This window comes from Akebia trifoliata, chromosome 9, assembly GCF_017979445.1.
Source record: "Akebia trifoliata isolate Shusen 1 chromosome 9, ASM1797944v1, whole genome shotgun sequence".
NCBI lineage: Eukaryota > Viridiplantae > Streptophyta > Magnoliopsida > Ranunculales > Lardizabalaceae > Akebia > Akebia trifoliata.
The window spans coordinates 3,710,684-3,730,094 of record NC_141383.1 but is presented as its reverse complement, the minus strand read 5'-3'; the positions used below and the strand labels follow the sequence as shown (position 1 = coordinate 3,730,094).

The 19,411-nt window shown below is 33.5% G+C and overlaps 1 protein-coding gene across 3 annotated transcripts; it reads right to left on the bottom strand.

Annotated features, from left to right (window-relative positions):
• Positions 1-7,458: 7,458 nt before the first annotated feature.
• Positions 7,459-19,175, bottom strand: LOC147394112 (PROTEIN TARGETING TO STARCH (PTST)). 3 transcript variants are annotated; one of them, XM_086453740.1, is made up of 9 exons: positions 19,021-19,175; positions 16,891-16,933; positions 15,985-16,294; positions 11,296-11,385; positions 10,233-10,301; positions 9,452-9,557; positions 8,629-8,717; positions 8,305-8,417; positions 7,459-7,751 (listed from the first exon to the last, which is right to left on the bottom strand). In XM_086453740.1, exons 2-9 carry the CDS (start codon positions 16,917-16,919, stop codon positions 7,649-7,651), a joined length of 909 nt encoding a protein of 302 aa, XP_086309866.1. In that variant the 5' UTR covers positions 16,920-16,933; positions 19,021-19,175; the 3' UTR covers positions 7,459-7,648. The 3 variants fall into 3 exon arrangements, with proteins under 3 accessions (XP_086309866.1, XP_086309868.1, XP_086309865.1); XM_086453742.1 differs by having other exon boundaries at positions 16,891-16,955; positions 19,021-19,164; XM_086453739.1 differs by having other exon boundaries at positions 18,970-19,158.
• Positions 19,176-19,411: the final 236 nt, after the last annotated feature.

Genomic DNA, 19,411 nt, shown 5'->3' with positions numbered 1-19,411 from the left:
TCCTTACAATCCCAAGAGTCATGTTGATGGAGATCATCATCCTCTTGTGAGGTTGGTATTTTCGTCTGATAAGCAGAAAAATTAAAATATTTTATGAGAAACATTTTCCTTACTAAATTAGGAAGATTTGGATGAATAACCTCAAATGGATTACAAAATTAGCAATCAAACACCACAACCCTCTGGATTTCATGGAAGAACTCCAAAGAAAAAAATCATCCTTGGACTTGATCCAGGGTTTTTAAAAGTGGTTGATTACTAAAGTCTCACCGAACTCCCAAATTTAAAGTTAAAATTTAATAATGAAAAACAATTTTTTAATTTTTTTTTTCTCTAGAAGTCTAGAGATCCCTCTGATATAAGATTATGTTTTAATGCTACAAGGTTAGCTGAATGTCCCTTAGTAAGATTTGAAATCTTACGAAGTTAGCAAGGGAAAGGCAAGTTTGTAACATGGTTTTAAAGGAGTGTGAATTTGCTGATAAAGAAAAGTTTGTGCCATGGTATATTAAAAAACACTAAAAATCCGAACTCCTAACCGTTGAGAAATTTTCTCTCCACAAACCACTCATGTATGCTTTTTCAATACACTTGACGCCATGTCATTGATTCATCGGCCTAGCACAAAAATTTCTTAAAAACAAATTCATACTCGTTTTAGAGCTTGGTATTATGTCTCTATTTTTATTTTTATTTATTTTTTATATGTTGGGTTGACTCACCAAAGTCACCTCATCTAAAGAGATAAATCATTTAACTTGATTATAATTTTTTATTTATTAATATTAAAATAATTATAGTATTTTAAAAATATAAGATGGTATAAAAGATATTTAATCAAATGATGCTATTTTTATTTAGATAATAAATATTTAAAAAGTAATAATTTTTATTACAGAATACAGATTCCCAATTGACTAATCCTGATCGTTTAAGAACTATAAATAATATCATGACTCGGACGGTTCACGAGTCTGATATAATATGCAAAAATGATTGAAAGCCACATTTATCAACCAAAAAGCCTGCCCAATTCCTGTACGGTTACCATTAAACATGATGATCCAGTCTGCTTTGAAAGCGATATTACATGTCTGAAAAAAAGCACTCATATTTTTTATTTTTTTATATTTTCCCTTTACATATATATGTTCCTTGACCTTGGTCTTCTCCAATAGACCAATGTAAAAATGCCTTCGTCTTCAGTCATAAGGAGAAAACCTTAATTTTCTTCAAAAATCATATTTCAACTTTCAAAATTGTTCTAACCGTTCATTTTCAACATTAAAATTCTATCTACTTCAACTTTCAAGTCTCAAGAACAAGAGATGTGTTTTTAAGTAGAAATGACAAGTTTTTTTTTTGTTATTTATAGAAAATTCAAGTGTGTTTTACTAGGGATTAAGTCGAGATTCAAAATGATGGATTGAAGATGAAATTAAATAGACTAAAAGTATTTTAGTCTATAGATTTTTTTCATTTATTTATTTATTTTTGATATTGAAGGATTTCTCCACATTTGTTGGGATGGGACTAGTCCCTACAATCACACGCCCAGACCCCATGGAAACTTCCCAACTTGTAACATGGTAAGTAAAGAAGTCGACCAATTTTGAAAACACGATAGAGAGAGATAAAACCTCCGTGACTAGTTTTATAGTCCAACCAACCCCTTGGGGATGATTTGTTTTAGGAAGAAAAATCAAAGAGTTTTAATTATAAGTTGAAGATGAGGACATTTAAATCATTTTTTATTAGTCTACAAGAGACGACTGAGCACGAAGGAGAATGACATCGGTTTGAAAACATAAGAACATCAAATATTCACCTAAAACGTAGAGGGGGTATGTGTCTAAATCAACCATTTAGACATGTCCCTCTATGTTTTGGTAAAATTTGTAATGCCTTGACTTCGCTTCTCAAGATTAACGAAAAATTAATTGAAATTTCCTAAAATCCCATTTTTTTTCTTCTTAAAATCAGTCATCTTCAATCTCTTGGGTAAAATTTTTTAGTCTCTCTTCTTCAATCTGAAGATTCCATCTCTCACGATTGACATTCAAAACTCAAGAACAAGATAAGGACTTTTAATTAAATGGTTTTCCAACAAGAGATGAAGGCAATGTTGAAAACGCTAGATTGAATAGGATATAATCAACTTACCACAGGGAGTCGAAGAAATCTCAAAGATGACTGATTTCTAAGAGAAAAATCAAGGGTTTTTAACTAGAGGTTGAAGACACGAGCATTTATGTTATTTTTCATTAGTCACTTAAAGAAGAAAGTGGTCAAGGGAGGCATATCACTAGTTTGAAAAACAGTGGGTATCTCAAATATTCACTAAACCATGAAGGAAAATGTCTAAATTACCCTTTTGTTTTAACTTTTTCAGTAGTTATAATGTTGCGCCAACTTCCTTTTTTCAATAACATACAAAATCATGAAATTAAATATGAATTTTGTCTGTAATTAACTATTTTGGCTTTTTGATGACTGCACTCCTTTTCCAGTTCTTTTTATCTGAAAAAGTTCTTTGTTGGTTATGTACTTGACTTAAAAAAGCTGCTTTTTAAACCCCAAAGGAATTAGTTACGAAAGTGAGTATGTGATCAAAGAAGAAATGGAAGTTCGATTATTTTGGGATTGTCATCCACTGCTCTCTTCTTCTAATCTGTTTTTCACCCTTTGTTTTAATTCCTTGTTTTTTTTTCGTGTGCTATACAAAAGTTGGATGATAGGGAGACAAATTTGTACTTTTGAATGCACCCTTTTTGCCATTAATGTATTTAGGTTTTATAGAGGCATAATTACACCCATTAATGTGGATGAATAAGAAGTATTCACGTGACCATTAGGCATGAAAAAGCTTGAGTAATTAAAATGGATAGAGGTGTCAATTTAGCCCGTCGACCCTCTAGCCTAGTTTGCCAACAAAACAAGGATTAGGGCCTTTCATATTGAGCCCACAGAGGTAAGGTGGGCTTAATAATTTTCAACCCGTTAAATCTGGATTGGGCTAGAGCTTTATAGTGTCCAATTCGGCGTACTACTTAATCTTATAGAAATATTTATAATATATTTAATTAAATAAATATTTTTTTAATAAAAGTAAAATATGTTATCTAATTAAAATTAAACTCTTATATACAACCTTTATAGATTAATAAGACATTAATTTCAACTCCGATTGGATATATATATATATATATATTATATATATATATATATATATATTTGAAAAACACAATTTTTTCATTAAGAATATTGAAATTTAGTAATTTTATTTGGCCCAAGCCAATTAGGCCGTGCCACGGGCACAGTTAACTTAGGCCCGGTACTAGTCTAGAGCTAGTCTAGGTAGAATTCACTTTTTAGGATCAAGTTAGGGCTCAAACAACCTCGGCTAGAGCTCCATTGACACCTCTAAAAATGGACACATGTTACATTATTTATTCTAAAGATTTAATTTAGTTGATGAGTGATTTTAGCTGAGATATCTACGGGTTAACTGTGGTTTAGTTTAGTTAGAGTGACAGATGACAGGATCAAAGCACTCAATAGCACATAATTGAGTGGCCTTGTTGATAAGGGGAGATCATGCGAATAAGGGAAAAAACTTGTGTGTATGCTAACGATAAGACCTTTATGATAATTTTTATTAAACTAAAATTATGTTCTCAGATCAATTTAGACATAAATCAAATTAAGAAATATAATTGTGACTTAATACAAAATCTGTAGGATAAGAATAGAAAGATCCTAATTGAGAAGGATATTGAAGGTAAGGGAGACTTGGCAAGATTCTCGCCAGAAAAGTTATCAAAAGGAAATGAACTCTTTAAGTCTATAAAGGGAGAAATCATTACATAAATAAACGATTTTTGGCTCATTCTCTAAGTCATCTCTTTAATTTTTAGTAGCTTAATCATCGGAGGGTCTTGATCTGCGAAATCCTTCCAAATTTAAGACTTTTTTTTTGTGTGCAAGAACTAGAAAGAGAATCTTAATCAAGATTCGAATTTAGGGGTGAGGTAATTATTTTTATCTACATCTTTTGGCACCCACCATAGGGCGTAAGGGACGAAGAAGTAAAAAATGTCTCTAAGGAAGCTCATGTCACCTTGTCCAAGAAGCGCTACAACCTCCAATATGAAGGGAAATTTGTAGCAGTAGGATGATTTACCTCTAGAGATATGGAAATGATGGAGGAAGAATAGAATAATGAGGGAAAGGAGCACGAAGGGGAGAAAGCTCATGTACCACATCTAGATGTTCAAACCTATCATAGGACAGATGTAAGAAATTAATGATAGAACGTTAGAAAAAGGAGAGTGAGGTACTTCGAATAGAGAAGGAGGAGAAATTGGTTTGAACAAAGCTCCAAGGTTCAGTGGTGTCAATGGATAATTGAAAATTTGAATCCGATTCAAATTTGAATCCAAAAAATAGGATATTATCCCAAAACTTTTGGATATCGGATTCGAATTTGGATAGTTTTATATATTCAAATCCTTATCAGATATGGATTCAAATATTAACATTTTGAATCCGATTCGAAATAATATATATTATTTTATTTGATTTATTTATTATATACATAACCATCATACTTCAATCGAAATCCAATGCTTATTGAATCAGTCAATTTTCTATCATTAAAACAAACAAAATCACCTACCTGGAACTCTTGTTTGCCCATCTTTTTTGTCATTATCTTGTTTGCCTATTTTTGTCTTAGTGGTTGGACATGTCATTTCACTTGGTATCACTACCTCTGCTCCATATGGTATCAGTGAGATCTTCTCCTTGAAATGTCTGACATGCTCTACTAGGTTACATATATCAAACTTAGAGTAATGAAAGTTTTGGGGATTTTTTATCCCAAAATCTCCTCTGTGAAAGGAGAAGTCTTCAATGCAGCTGCCTGGCAGCACTTCCTCCCTTCTTTCTTTCCTATATCATTCACCTTTTCATTTTTTTTTTCTCCTTCATTATTGTCTGCTATAACATCAGCAGTGATGAACTATTGACCTTATGAGGCCACTACCTGCTACCTCTGATCTATTTGGGGTAGTGGTTACCTCCTTCCTTTGTAGTCGGGATTCTTGTGAGGCACTAACCTAAGTAGGGCTGTCAACGGATGCTCATCGGTTCAAATATAGCAATATCCGAATCCGAATATGAAATTTTTATCTGATATCCAAATTCAAATTCGAATCCAAAAGATGTTCTAAAACTCTATCCGAATTTGAATCCGGTTATCCTATTGCATATTGGATAAAATCCAACTAGAATTCGAAAATTTTTGCATATTTAAAAAAAAAAAAAATTTCTATCAGCAATTAGGCTGTCTCCAAGGTAATCTATTGCATAAAAAAATATATCAATGGAATCTACTAATTTACCAGATATAACTGTTATATAAGATGAGTTGTGAAAGATGCCTGATATTTCTATTGATATATTTTTTTTAATGCAGTAGATTACCTTGAAGACAGCCCAACTGCTAAAAGGATATTTCTAGGGTTAGATGGTGCAGTAAAAGGGTTGCGGTTGCTTCGTCATCTATTTCGTGAAGACTATTGAGATAATTATTGAAACTTTTTATAGCTAGTTTATAATTGCATGAATAATATATATATAGATATATTTTATGGGTTGAACAATTGTTATTGATAGACGGGCTTTTAGTTTTAAAAATAAAATGATTTATGTTATTATTTTGAATGATTGATTTGTTATTATTGATTGTCTGTGTTGGTTAAATTTTTTGATTTGCTATATTGTTATTTTTTTTTGTGTCAAATAACAAAAATTAATTTTTCGTAAAATTTACTATAATGTGCATAAACAATGGAAAAAGATTTGCCTGGCAAATGATTTTTCAAGTAATATTTTGTCTGCAATCAAACATGCACTAAATTCTTTTCCTCCGATTTTCTTTAATTTGGGTAACTAGTCACAATCTCTCTATGGATCGACCCTACTTGTTTAAAGAAGAAGGTTTCTAATTATTTATTCTATTTTTCTACAGAAAATCATATACGCATACAAACAATTCTCTTATAATTTGCTAAAAAATTTGTATCGTTTATTATACTGCTCTTTTCTTTAAAGAAATTCTTAACTTCTAATAAACAATTAATTTACTATAAAAATGTATTTATCTCAAAGATCTCTATGAGAACATTCATGACTAATATGAAAATGGATCAAATAGCTAACTGAAGAGTATCCAAAAATTAGTAAGGGCTCATTTGAGAACATTGCGGGCTTCTGCTTCTGTGTTTCTTAAAAGTAAAAGTTGTGAAAGAACGACTGTTTATGAGCCCATTTAGACAGGGGGGTAAGTGTTTACAATTGTTAGATCGAAAATCTTGGTTTCCTTCTATGCAAATGTTGAGCTTGTCACAATAGATGATGGTTGGCCAATAATCACCATAAGAGTGGTGGACGATTTCTACTAAAATCATAGATGTTAGGACTTGTAAAGTGACTCAGTTTGAGCTTGATCTTTCAAAATTTTATTTTCTTCAACATTAAAATCTCAAGAATAGGAAAGGATTTTAAAGGAGTTGAAGCTGATGGACTTCGGCAAAAAACTCTAAAACATCATTTTTATATTTTTGAAAAATTTCTCATCTTCTTTATGGAACTTATTCGAATTATCAGAAATAACCAAAATTGAATCTCCTCCAAATAATTAATGGATTTGAACTTTGTTACTATATTTCTTGAGATTGAATAATGAAGGCGAGTATCCTTGAGTAATTTTTCATTAGTCTAGGAATATTGAGGCCAATGGATGCATGCATGTCATCAATTTGAAAAACACAGGGCATCTTTAATTTAGAGAGCTGCTATTGCCATGCCAACTTTTACTAATGCCATACTAACTCCTACGTAAATCACCAAAGAACAGTTGGTGTGGCAATAGTAACTCTTAATTTATATCACACATGGGGAGCTAAATCACCATTTTTTTTATAACTTCGTTGGGTTCAAACATGGGGGCATCTTTAATATTGATCAAAACATTTGTTGTCTTGTTTTGTTTGTTTTTTTTTTCTTGTTTGGTGGGGCAATAGGGCTCTTTGATATCAATGAAAACGTGAGGGCCTAAATCAACTTTTCATTTTTAATTTCTTATAAAGTTGAATGGTCCTTTAACGGGATATATATGTGCGCATGCGGTAAGTTTGAAAAATGCAGGTATATCTAACATGAATAACATATTAAAGTTAATTTAAAAGTGGGTATATCTAACATGATATTATTCATTATTTGAAAAAAAAAAAAAAAAAAAAAAAGGATTCACACTACCAAACCCAATAATTAATGTGTAAGTGTAGATATTCAATATATATATATATATATATATATATTTCTGTTTTTTTTGGTTTTTTTTTTCTTCCATCCTTCTTTTCTTAAGTGGAGATTTTTCCGTACTAGAGACTGTTTTAACATCAGCTTTGTAGAAAACTTGCCAACTAATGCCTATTATGCCAATGTCAACATAGCTAAGACATTGTTCATTCAGTGAAGCTGAAGCTATTTAACAATTAACAAGCAGTTTTCCAAACCATATGATGCATAATAATTTCTCAGAAGCTTTTCTTGATATGGTTTTGTTTCAGTGGAGCTGAAGCTATTTGACAACTAATAGATTGTTTTCCATAAGACCCTCACCTATAGTAGGTAATTCCGAAGATAACTGCCACTCTCCATCCACTAAAAATTTGATCTCGTACCTTCATTGAAGAGATGGGGTGAGAAGAGATACCAAGTATAAATAATTTCTTAAGTGGAAAGGTTATTTTTGCGGACATATTTTTCATACTTGAATTTTACACGTCTAGGGATAGTTTTTGGTGAAGATGGTCTCGTCATGGAGATCATACCCACTATAAGCTAAAATAAGCTAAATCCTAACCCTATCAAAGGTCAATTAGAAGTCGAAGTCATCTGCATGATCCATTTCACCAAAAACTTTGAACCCATAATTGTTGAGTTTAAAGTTTCAGTATGAACTGATTTTTGGAAGGATCTTCAAGGGAAAAATCAGCCTTCAACTTCTCTACTTGTACAATGCAAGCATTGGATGTTAACAACTGAAAATCAATTTTTTTTTTCTTCATAAAAATCTACTCATTTTGTCTTATATGGGTTAGAAGTTTTGGAAAGGGTTGATTTTTTGAGGATGATCTCCTCGGTCATTCCGAAACTTCTAACCCATATAGAACAAAATTTTGGCAGTCGAAGATTGCCTATATATACGAGAGAAAGAGAGAGAGAGAGACATACCGTCCAGGTCTAAGCATTAATGTTGTTGAGAATTTGTTGACAGAACCAGTATATTCTTGTGACAGGTGCTCTCCTTGGCTCCACCCATCAAAGGAACCCATTACTTGAACACTCTGATGCCCAATGAAATTCAAATTTTAGATAAAGAATAAAGATCAACATTTGTTCATCCCACAAGACCAGTTCTAATATTCAACCAAAAGCCCCACAATTTAGAACGAAATAATGGAAATTTGTCAAATTCTAACAGTTCAGCATTTTTTATTATCTCTTGAATGGTAAGTGAAGAATAAATCCAAATATTCAGCTAATACACTTACTTACCTCGGCCATGCCATACCAAGATAAAGGAACCTCCTTCGATTTTACAGCATCCACACCCTTTATCTGTTCCTTCAATTTCTCATCCACAGCTACACAAGACAAAGAAAACAGGATCATTGTTGAAAAGGAGAGACGTGCCAAACACCTTAGAAGAATGAATTTATTCATAGTCCAGAAGCATAAATTTGAGTACGTAGAAACAAATAATTTTTTTTTTTATGAAAGCTTGAGGTCCATCTTCCTCGATGGATCCTAATGGTATTCATGTTGCCAACCAGCCAAAGTCCAAGACTATTAAGTAGTGAGCATGATTTAAAATATTGGAATTTATAGGTATTGGCCAAGATATATATGAAACATAGACCCGAAAAGATTGAATGTTTCGGGAATGTATTGGTTTGTATCAAATGTATAGGCTGATACTGTATCGGTTTTTTTATTAACTGAAACACTCAATCGATACGACATTTTAAACCATGGTAGTGAGATCTCCCTTTGGTGGGTCTTAGGCATCAACACATTATTTTCAGACTTCAAAATTGGAGCTCTAGTCAGATTTTTAAGATCATTGGTTAGTTTAATTTTTTGGTTCCACCCAATTTAAAAGTTGGGCCCCGGGTCACAAATCTAGGTCGAATGTTGGTGGGCCACACGTACACTATGCTATAGAGACAACTGAAGATGATCAAACCAAGATCCATCATATAGCATGCCTAACACATGCAGATACATTAATTGTTAATGAGGTGCATAGGATATATAATGCTAACTATATCTTACCTTCACAATTAAAACTATAAAAATAAAAAAATATAAATAATACCTTGTAATCTGGACAGAAGATGAGACTGGATGTATTTCCCATTGATCTTTCTTGAACCTGGCTGAATGCTTGACTTAGCTATTTCTTCTGCTAGTGTGACCAAAGACTACCAACGAAAAATCATGAATCAAAACTTCAAGTGAAGATGTTCAATTAGTTTTGCTTGGAAATTTTGAGTGGGAACAAGGAAGTTAGGAGTGGATTTTGTCCCACAAGTCCTTCAAAGACAGCTGCAATCCATTAGTTAACAAAGATGAAGATGCTTGGCATTCCACTAACAAGGTCAGAGAATAAACTATGAACATGTCAAAGAATCAAAATAATCCTTGTGATGATTAGGATCACAAGGACACAACTTAGTATCTCTAGGAATTAATTAAATATGAGCATGTGAAGCACAAAATAGTTTTGGTGAGTGATGTTTCATATGGAACTATTTGCTCCAGTGTGATAACTTATTAAGCATCTAAACATAAGACAGATAAATCAAGAGAGATTCTATTGCAACTCCAACTTTTGCTAATGTCACCCCAAGATGTGGATTAAAAGGAAAAAATTTAGTCGATATTAACAAAAAACCAAAGGTGGGAACCGCAAATACTGTTATCTTCGGCACTGTAGTCTCAGTCCCCTAGTTTTGACCCCAGACCAACAAAAAACATTTCTTAAAGATACCTGAGCTCAACCAATTGTAGAAGTAGATCATGAACTATTATTCATTTTCTCACTTTGGTTAATAGAAAACCAAGCAGAAAACAATGCAGTTTGAAAAGTAAGCAACCTGAACTTCGAGTTCCATTACAGCAAGTTCACTTTTGAAGTTAACCAAAGCGTCCTCCTTTACTTGCAACTGCAAAATACAAGAATAAGCATACATGTGGCAAAAAACAGGCTGAGAAGTTTTACTTCCCTAAATTTTGAAATGTTCTATATAATTTCAAAGAAATAATGCAAATTACATGCTTCAATTTAAAATTTCCAATGGAAGAACATTGTTTACTGAATTCGCAAAAAGTATACAATTCAATTTAAAATTTCCAGTGGAAACACATTGATTATTGAAAATTTTGCAAAATGAACAGTGTTTTCGATGGAAATTTTGCATAAAAGAAATGCTGGTACCTTCCAATTTTGGTACTTACAGAAGGGAACGTTTATTTTATTTAATTTTTGGAAATTACAGAAACCGATACCTTAATTATGACACAACGATGGTTAATATTAAGTCAATATAATACCAAGTAGTAATATAAAATATAATACAAGGGGTTCGTGCATAGAAGGACAACAACATGCATTACATGAGAGGGGTGAAAATGATGGATTAGATATATGGGAATCCATATCTAAGAAAGGATCTTAATAAGGCATCTCTTTGCAAAAAAGCAGAGATTTTTCCCTGGGTTTTTCCCCAAGATTTGATTTTTAATTTTTTTCTACAAAAAATGAACCACTGTTTCTTGCAATGAATTATTGAATACTTGGGGTTGTTGTTTCTATGCTTTTTAACATTTCTTTGAGGGTTTTGATTTGTCCTAGTAATTTCAGTATGGTTCGGCAAAAATATTCTGAAACATCACAATACAATCAATAGAGAATGAAATATTGAACGAAGCATTTGATCTTGGCTTGTATCGCCTCGGAATGTTCAAAAACAAATACTTCTTGGCTGATACATTCCAAGACGAGGCAATAGTTGAACCTTGCAAAGAATACAATTAAATGCTTGTCATAAAGCATTCACACATAATGCAAGACTTAACAAACCAGATGGAGACCACAAAATGAATCCAAGTGTGATTTAAAGTTCAAGATGATGTACTCGAAATTAAATCACTACAAACCTGTCGTTTGAGGAATCGATTGAGTTGATTAGCTTCACTAAGTTTTTTGATAAGTTTCGATCTTTCAACATCAGCCAGCAGTGACTTCAGCTGTCATGGAAATATGTTGACATTTAAAACCCACTACATAAAGATCTTAAAAATTTCCACCAGAACATTATGTATTGAAGTGCAAACTAGGAATAAAGTGACATAATGCAAAGATTCTTGAAGCTTATCACTGGCAAGTGATTAAACAATGGTACAAAATTGTATATTTATATCAAATTTTGAAAAAACTAGCATTATTAAATATTATAATATAAGATAAGATGTTTAAACATGTTGAACATACATTGAAGGTGCTAGCTTGCTTAGTTGGCTAAGTCTGTGGGTGTTGAGAATCACCTACTTATGGAACATATATTTATTTGTTTGTCCAAAAACAAATAAATATATATTCCATGAGTGAAGTAGTCTCTCAAATGTATATCATGGACAATGGTAGCAAAGAACAAGAGAGAAAGGCAGGCATGCACGTACAAAAAAAATTGTACATGGCTCTGCTTATTGCTCAGCTGGTAGACACTGCACCATAAATATGAGGTTTTGGTATCAATCGGATCTTACCTTTCAACAAACAATTATCAATTATATTCTAGACATTTCAAGAAAATTAGAGTTTCTAAGATACATCACAATATATACTACGTATAACTCCTAAAAGTATGAAATGATATCAGAAAATTAAAAACAAAAACAAACAAAATCTTCAGGAATAACTCCTTACCTACATTTGTTTCTTCACCATTTGTTCTCACACTGAGCACAACTCTTTCATAAATGTCTTTGATTATGTAAAAAAAAAAAATCTTTTTTAAAACTTACTAGAACTACACTTGTTTCGGATAGATATTGCTTGATTGAGACTAAAAAACCCTTCTTATGTGTAAAGTCATAAATCTGCAAGTGAGCCTCCTCTCTTTCTTGTGGATCTACAATCAACTTCTCCATATAACTATACAATACATACTTGACTTCATGGTGGGTAGAGAAGTTGGGCACATAATAGTATTGGGAGCTCAAGTAATATGTCACAACATGAAGATATTGATGCAACTGAAAGTCCCACCTCCAATCAACTATCTCCCATATGGGTTTGTATTTGTCTTCATCACCGACCAAGTTCTTTGCAATGTCTTCTTTTGCAGCATCCATAGACCCATAAATGAAACTCATTGCCAACACTTTCTCTGACTCCACCCTTCTCAAAACTCGTACTAAGAGCTTCGTGGTCTTTATTGCATAAGCAATATCAGACCAAAAATTAGTTTTTCAAAGAAAATCTATTACTTCTTTTCCTTCTTTCTTCTTTGCCCAAGAACTTGTAGCCCACTTTTCGGATGCAAACATGGCTTCAAGTGGTTATTTACATTGCATCATGTTCTGCAATGTTAAGCAGTGGTGAATTGAGTCACTGCAAGTCAAACAATCTCTTTTTCTGTGCAGCTTCTCATCAAAGTTAACATCCATCCATGATCAAAAATAAAATTTGCCACCTTCTTTCATTATTTAATGTAAGAACATGTCTAGGTAGCTCGCCAATCTCCTCAAGCATCAAGTTGATGCAATGGGCTGCACAATGAGTCTAATACAATCTTTTTCTCTTCTTCATTAACATTGCCTCAGCTGCCTTCATATTAGAAGCATTGTCTATTACAACCTGCACAATTAAATCCTCCCCGACCTCCTCAACTACCACATCTAACAATTCGAACATCAAATTAGCATCTTTAACCGCATCAATGGATCTCAAGAACACACTCCCTTCAGGATTATTAACGAGGAAGTTAATTATCTTCCCCGAATATCCTTCCAACCATCCACCATAATGGTAACCCTTAACTGTATCCAAGTTTTTTTGTATTCATCCATCATCTTATCTACGATTTTCACATATTCTTTTAAGACTCAAGTATGACAGTCATCACTATAGCTTTTCTTATTAACCGCGTCCCTAGTCACACCTTAGAGGGATAAGTGCCTCTTCACGTCCTTCAACCTGATAGTATACTTTTTCCCATTGCCCCTCGAGTCTTTGGGTACACGTATTTTATTCAAGAAAGGATGCCCAATCGTATAAAATTGGATGACAAAGCCATTCGATGCATTTTCTTGGGTTACTCCTTTATGTCCATGGGGTATCTGTGTTATGATCCAGTTTCTCATCGAGTCTTATAATCTCTTGATGTTATTTACTTTGAAAATGTTCCATACTTTCATGTCATATCTACTTTGCAAGACTCTCCTATTTTGGAGGACTTGTCCACCCTTACCCACCTCCTCCTTGGATTTAGGTTATATCATTTCCTACCACCAAACATATACATGTTCTTATCCCTTCTGTTTTTGATTCTTACTTACCTATTGCCATTCGCAAAGGTAAGCAGGGGTGTCTTATTGATCATCCTATTGCCTAGTTTATTTCCTATCAGGGTCTTTCTTCTTTTTATCAGGCCTACCATGCAGTCACTGATTCTATTTGAGTTCATCGATCTGTATAAGAGATTTTGCGAGACTCTCAATGGACTAAAACTATGACTGCTGAGATGGATGCTTTGTAGAAAAATAGTACTTGAAAGCTTTTTACTCTCCCATCTGGGAAGTGGACTATTGGTTGTAAATGGGTCTTCACTATAAAATATCTTGCAAATGTTACTGTTGATAGGTATAAGGCACGTCTATTTGCAAATAGGTTTACATAGACTCTAGGAAAAAAATTTGGTGTCACGTTTGCTCCTATCGCCAAACTTTCTACTATTCGACTTTTTATCTCTCTAGCTACGTGTAACTCCTGGCCACTTCACCAACTTGATGTGAAAAATGACTTTCTAAATGGTGGTTTGACTTAGATTATTTATATAGACCCTCCTCCAGGATTTCGTCTTCAAGAAAAACCTTCTAAGAAGGTATGCCACCTTCTTAAATCTCTATATTGCTTGAAGCAGTCCCCACGAGCCTAGTTTCAACGATTTTCTGAGGTTATTTTATCTATGAAATTTTCTAGATACCACTCAAATCATAGTTCCTTTGTTCGTCGAGGAGTGGATGGTCGTTGCACCATTTTCTTGATTTATATAGATGATATTATTATGACTGGAGATGATACACAGTGGATTGACAGAGTTAATGTGTTATTAGGTCTTATTTTTGAGGTTAAGGACTTTGGTCCACTCAAGTACTTCTTGGGGATAGAAGTGGCTCGCTCTCATTGTGGTATTTCGTTATCTCAGCGTAAATAACACATTCGATCTTCTTCATGACACTGGGATGTTTTATTGGCATCCTGCTTCCTCTATTATGGATTAGAATCATCGTCTTAAAGCTGACTCTGATAACCTTTTGTCGAATCCTTCTTTTTATTAAAGACTTGTAGATTGTTTGATTTATCTAACACTAGACCAACCTTGTCATTTGCGGTGAGTGTGGTCACTCAGTTCATGCATACTCAATATACTTCTCACCTTGATGCAATTTATCGTATCCTTCGCTAACAGAAGTCACGTCCTGGTCTTGGACTTTTCCACTCTTCCACTGTTTAGCCGCATTTATCTTGTTTTACAGATGTTTATTATGCTGGTTCTCTTATAGATAGGAGATCTACCTCTAGTTTTTATACTTTTCTGGTGATAACATTATCTTGTGAAAAAGTAAGAAACAAAATGTGATTTCTCGCTCTTCTGTTGAAACTGAATATCATGCTATGGCCCTTGGTTCTTTTGAGCTAACTTGGCTTCACTTTTTGCTGACAGAGTTGGGATTTCCCATCTCTGATTTTTCTACTTTGTTTTGTGACAACAAGTCCGCTACCATGCTTGCTTCTGACTCAATCCTTAATGAAAAAACCAAGCATATTGAGGTTGATATTCATTTTTTCAGGGAGAAAGTTTAATCTAGTGATTTTTAGACAGTCTTTGTACCTTCTTCAAATCATCTTGCCAACATGCTTACAAAGTCTATTGGTCTATCTATCACTAATTCTCATTTTGCCAAGCTGGGTTCAATTGATATATTTGCCCTAACTTGAGGGGGAGTATTGGAAAATCTAGTTATTTTAGCTCTAGTTATTATTTAGATATAGCTTTTATTTATTTCTAATTTTTAAGGGCATTTTTGTCTTTTGACTATTTTATTAATATAAATTCGTGCCAAACTCTCATTCAAAAACTACCCCCATTGAAAGATCCCATATCATTTTTAGCAATTAGCCTTTTTTAGAGAATGATTAAGTAACCTCACGGCATTAAATCTCGATAAGTCCCCATGCCCAAAATTGAAAGAGGCACTTGGTGTGTTTGTGATGTTTTTGGTACATATGTATGACCCTAGGATTATATCACAAAAAAATGTCAATTGCTGAGAGTATATAATGGTAAATATGACAAAAGAAAGAGGCTTTGTATTAATTCAAAGGAAATTAATAGTAACAAAATATATGGAGTAAATTTGGCACTCTCTCATTATTTAATGGTGTCAAAAGTGGTATAGGAGTAGAACTAAAGTGTTATTTATGATAGGGAAAAAGAGAGGAAATTTGTGGTAGAAATGAAATAGGAAAATCCTAGAGGAAGAAGCATATACATTGAATGCAAAAATAGGTTTTCCCGATTAATATTTATAAAATACCAGTCAAAATTATTGATGGTTCACCTTATCACTGTCCAAACGTTGTGGAAGAACCCCCTCCGATGAATCCTCATTCGCAAGTTCATCATTATCACTTGAGTAATTTTTCGGTGACGATGAAGGTTCATCCTCCAAACCAACATGCACGGAAAACATTCTCCAAGATGGATGGCGTGTGGGATATTTCCCAATAGAAGCATGATGTAGAAACCTTGACCTTTGGGAGCCCTTCCTCATATTACATGCAACCACATTACATGGGAGTCTGTGAATAATTTCCGACTCCAACTTTCTTGAATGCCAAGAAAAGCATGATCCATGTTTATTGGAGCACCTGTCAAAATTAAATACAAGTGACCAAAATCTAGGAGTACCTGACGGAAAAACTAAATTCATAACTAAAAGCCTCCAATCATATACAATAGGACCCTTCCAATGCATGGTGGAAACAAAAATTTCTTCTCAACACAATTATAAAAATATATGAGATGCAATGTATATTGTACCAATATAGAAAGCGTCAGGATCCGTTGACTCATAAGAAAGATTCATGAAAAAAACACATGATCTCAACCCTTTAATCACAAAATCCAATGGTTGAGATTTATGAGTATCTTGATAACACAAATCTCAGAAATACTTATCCCGATGATAAATCTCAGTCATTGGATTTTGCATTGAAAGGGTTGGGACCATGTGTTTTTTCATGAGTCAAGGGATCCTGACCCATATAGAAAGCCAAAGTACAATGCCGGAGAATAAATGGCACAGAAATCACTCATTGGATCTGCCATAAAGTTAAATACAGATTGAATTGATAACTGAAAGATACATTAATTATCTACCTTCGTTTGTAAGTTTAAGTGGTCTACAAGAAAATAAAAAATAAAAAGATATTAACTTGTTTGAACACATGTTCAGGGTGTTTACCTCGCAACACCTGCCATATGGCTGTCCATCTCAAAGGTTACAACTACAAAGGGAAGCACAATAAACTAAAAAAAATTAGAAGCCTCATTTATTCTCAGAAGCATAATGGAATCATTTCATTATCTTTTAAAACTAGGATACAAATACATCATTTTTCATTCATGTGGTTAATTTAGGAAAAGGGTTTTAAATAAATAAATGAAGAACCATATGGCAGTAGTTTAGCAGAAATGAAGAGAGCCAAGGTTTTGTCCATACATCATCCCAGGAAAATAGCTGGTCAAGGATTATTGCATTTTTGTACATTATTTAAGGCAAGATGTTCTCTTACAAATGAAAATCCCATAACAGAACCATGGTAAAGATATCAAGAAAATAAAAAAGACAAACAAACAAAAACAATATGTAGTAAACAAAGAAGGGGAACTTTAAGGAATGCCACTTATTTAGATAAGTGGTTCAACAAAAATGGTTGATTTATTAGATATTGGCATGTGTAGCACCAAAAGGTGTAAAAGTTACATGAGACCCTTGGAAAATATTGTTGAAGCTCAATCAAGAAAGCTACATGGAAAAAATTATCCAACTGAATGATATACAAAGAAATAATACGAAAAACATAAAGACTGAAGAAGAACTAAATGCATAGATATAACGTGAGTTAAAAAGGAAGTATACGTGAGCTTTAATTATGAGCCAATTGGTTTGATTCAGTATAGATTTGGTTGATTCTTTGTTTGCTTACTTTGCTTTATTCTCTTAACTTTTTCACAGTTTACTGCAGATGTGCTCATGAGAGATCTACTGGAAGATATCATAGGATGGAGATTGTGAAGGAGTTGTCATCATTGATGGTTTCACTTCTGGTTGTTTGGGGTACTGTCTCCACTGAGAACGAGTCGATACCATGCACTCAGGTAATACCTTTGATACCAAATTGTCAGAGCCTAGATTCTCACAATGGAGAAAAGACAGAAAATAGATGAAAGGAGAGAGTAGATTTGGGTTAATTCTAAAATAAACCAGCCTCCCAAATGTGCCTAGCATAAAAAATTTCTCATTCCCCACTAAATTATGTTAACCAGCACCTAAAACAAACCTAGAATACATTCAAATTCAAATATCAGATCTCTTAAAATCTCCTAATCTATTAAGAAATACTACTTCCAAAAATTTAGAAACTTTCTTTATTTGGAGTATGACTCACGAGTCCTAGCATTGAGCATCCCATGTGTCACGTTGGTCCCTGCCCATATGCATGTAGTAATCAAATGAATCATGAAGAATATTCCTGCTACTAAATTCCATGATAAGGTAAAATATTCAACGGTGCAATGGGAGAGATTTTGTACCACCAAAGAGAAAGATCAGGTACTTGCATCCCAAAAAGTTTCCATGAATATCATCACAATCATTTACATCTACAATATTAAATGGTTCCTAAGAACAGATTCATTCTTTAACTTGAACTATCCGGGTTGGTCATTTGATTTGGTAACAAATCTAATAACTTTGCACTCAGATCGCTGGGCTTTCCCACCAAAAGAAAACTACAATTTCATAAAAACCCAAAGAACCTGCCTTGCTAAATTCTAAAAGGGTCTCCAAATTTAGTTTTTTCTTTTATTTTTCAATTGAGATAGTTGGAATCTATCAAGTCCAGCAGTTTGACCCCTATCCATACCCAAGCAGTAATCAAATGGACCATCAAGAAAATACCTGGTACGAAGTTCCACGATAAGGTACAAAATCAAACATAAAGCTTACTTAACTAACAAATTACAAAACCATGAGGTCCTCATGCTTGCCCAACAAAACGAAAAACTATAATTTCAACAAAAAAACAAAGGGCCTACCTTGTTAAATTCTAAAAGGGTCAGGGAATACTAATTAATACTTTCCTCCCCCATTTTTTCAATTGAGATTGTTCAAACAGACATTTATTCAAACACATGGCGGCATGTTAAAGCATGAGAAACTAAATGGATTGGTAAAAATGTGATTGAGATTATTAGTAACATGGATGTTGATGCAATTAAGGTAACAAGAAGAAGAAAAGAGATGGCATCAATAACTAACCATGAATCATGGGAAATTTTTTGCAATAAAAAAGAGTTCTTGGAGACTTACAAAGAGAGGAAATTTTAAGGCTCAACGAGGAGCTTGAACACTACAAGTCAAAGTGCTCATCACTGATAGAAGAATTATTGGCGACACCAGCGTCCCAACCCACTTTGTGGCTGGAATACACTCACGTGATCAAACGAGATTTCAGAGTGTTAGGGGAAAAAAGTGCACGTGATATATATGTGTGTGTTGCTCCCATGGTTTTAAAAACTCGATATTTTGTCTTGTCTCGCCACCCGATACCGAGTTGAAGCGTTCGCGTCATCTTGTCTGCTGAGGTACTTTAACTCGATATACCATTAAAATAAGAGAGATTCTATTGCCACACCAACTTTTACTAATGCCATCCCGATTCATATCTAAATCACCAAAGAATTGCACACATCTTGGGGTG

Excerpts from the sequence above, each read along its gene's own strand:
- LOC147394112 (XM_086453739.1), bottom strand. Across the intron at positions 16,295-16,890 it reads CATATGGCAGGTGTTGCGAG|GTGCTCCAATAAACATGGAT; the intron begins GTAAACACCCTG and ends TAATTTTGACAG. Across the intron at positions 10,302-11,295 it reads ATCGATTCCTCAAACGACAG|TTGCAAGTAAAGGAGGACGC; the intron begins GTTTGTAGTGAT and ends TGTATTTTGCAG.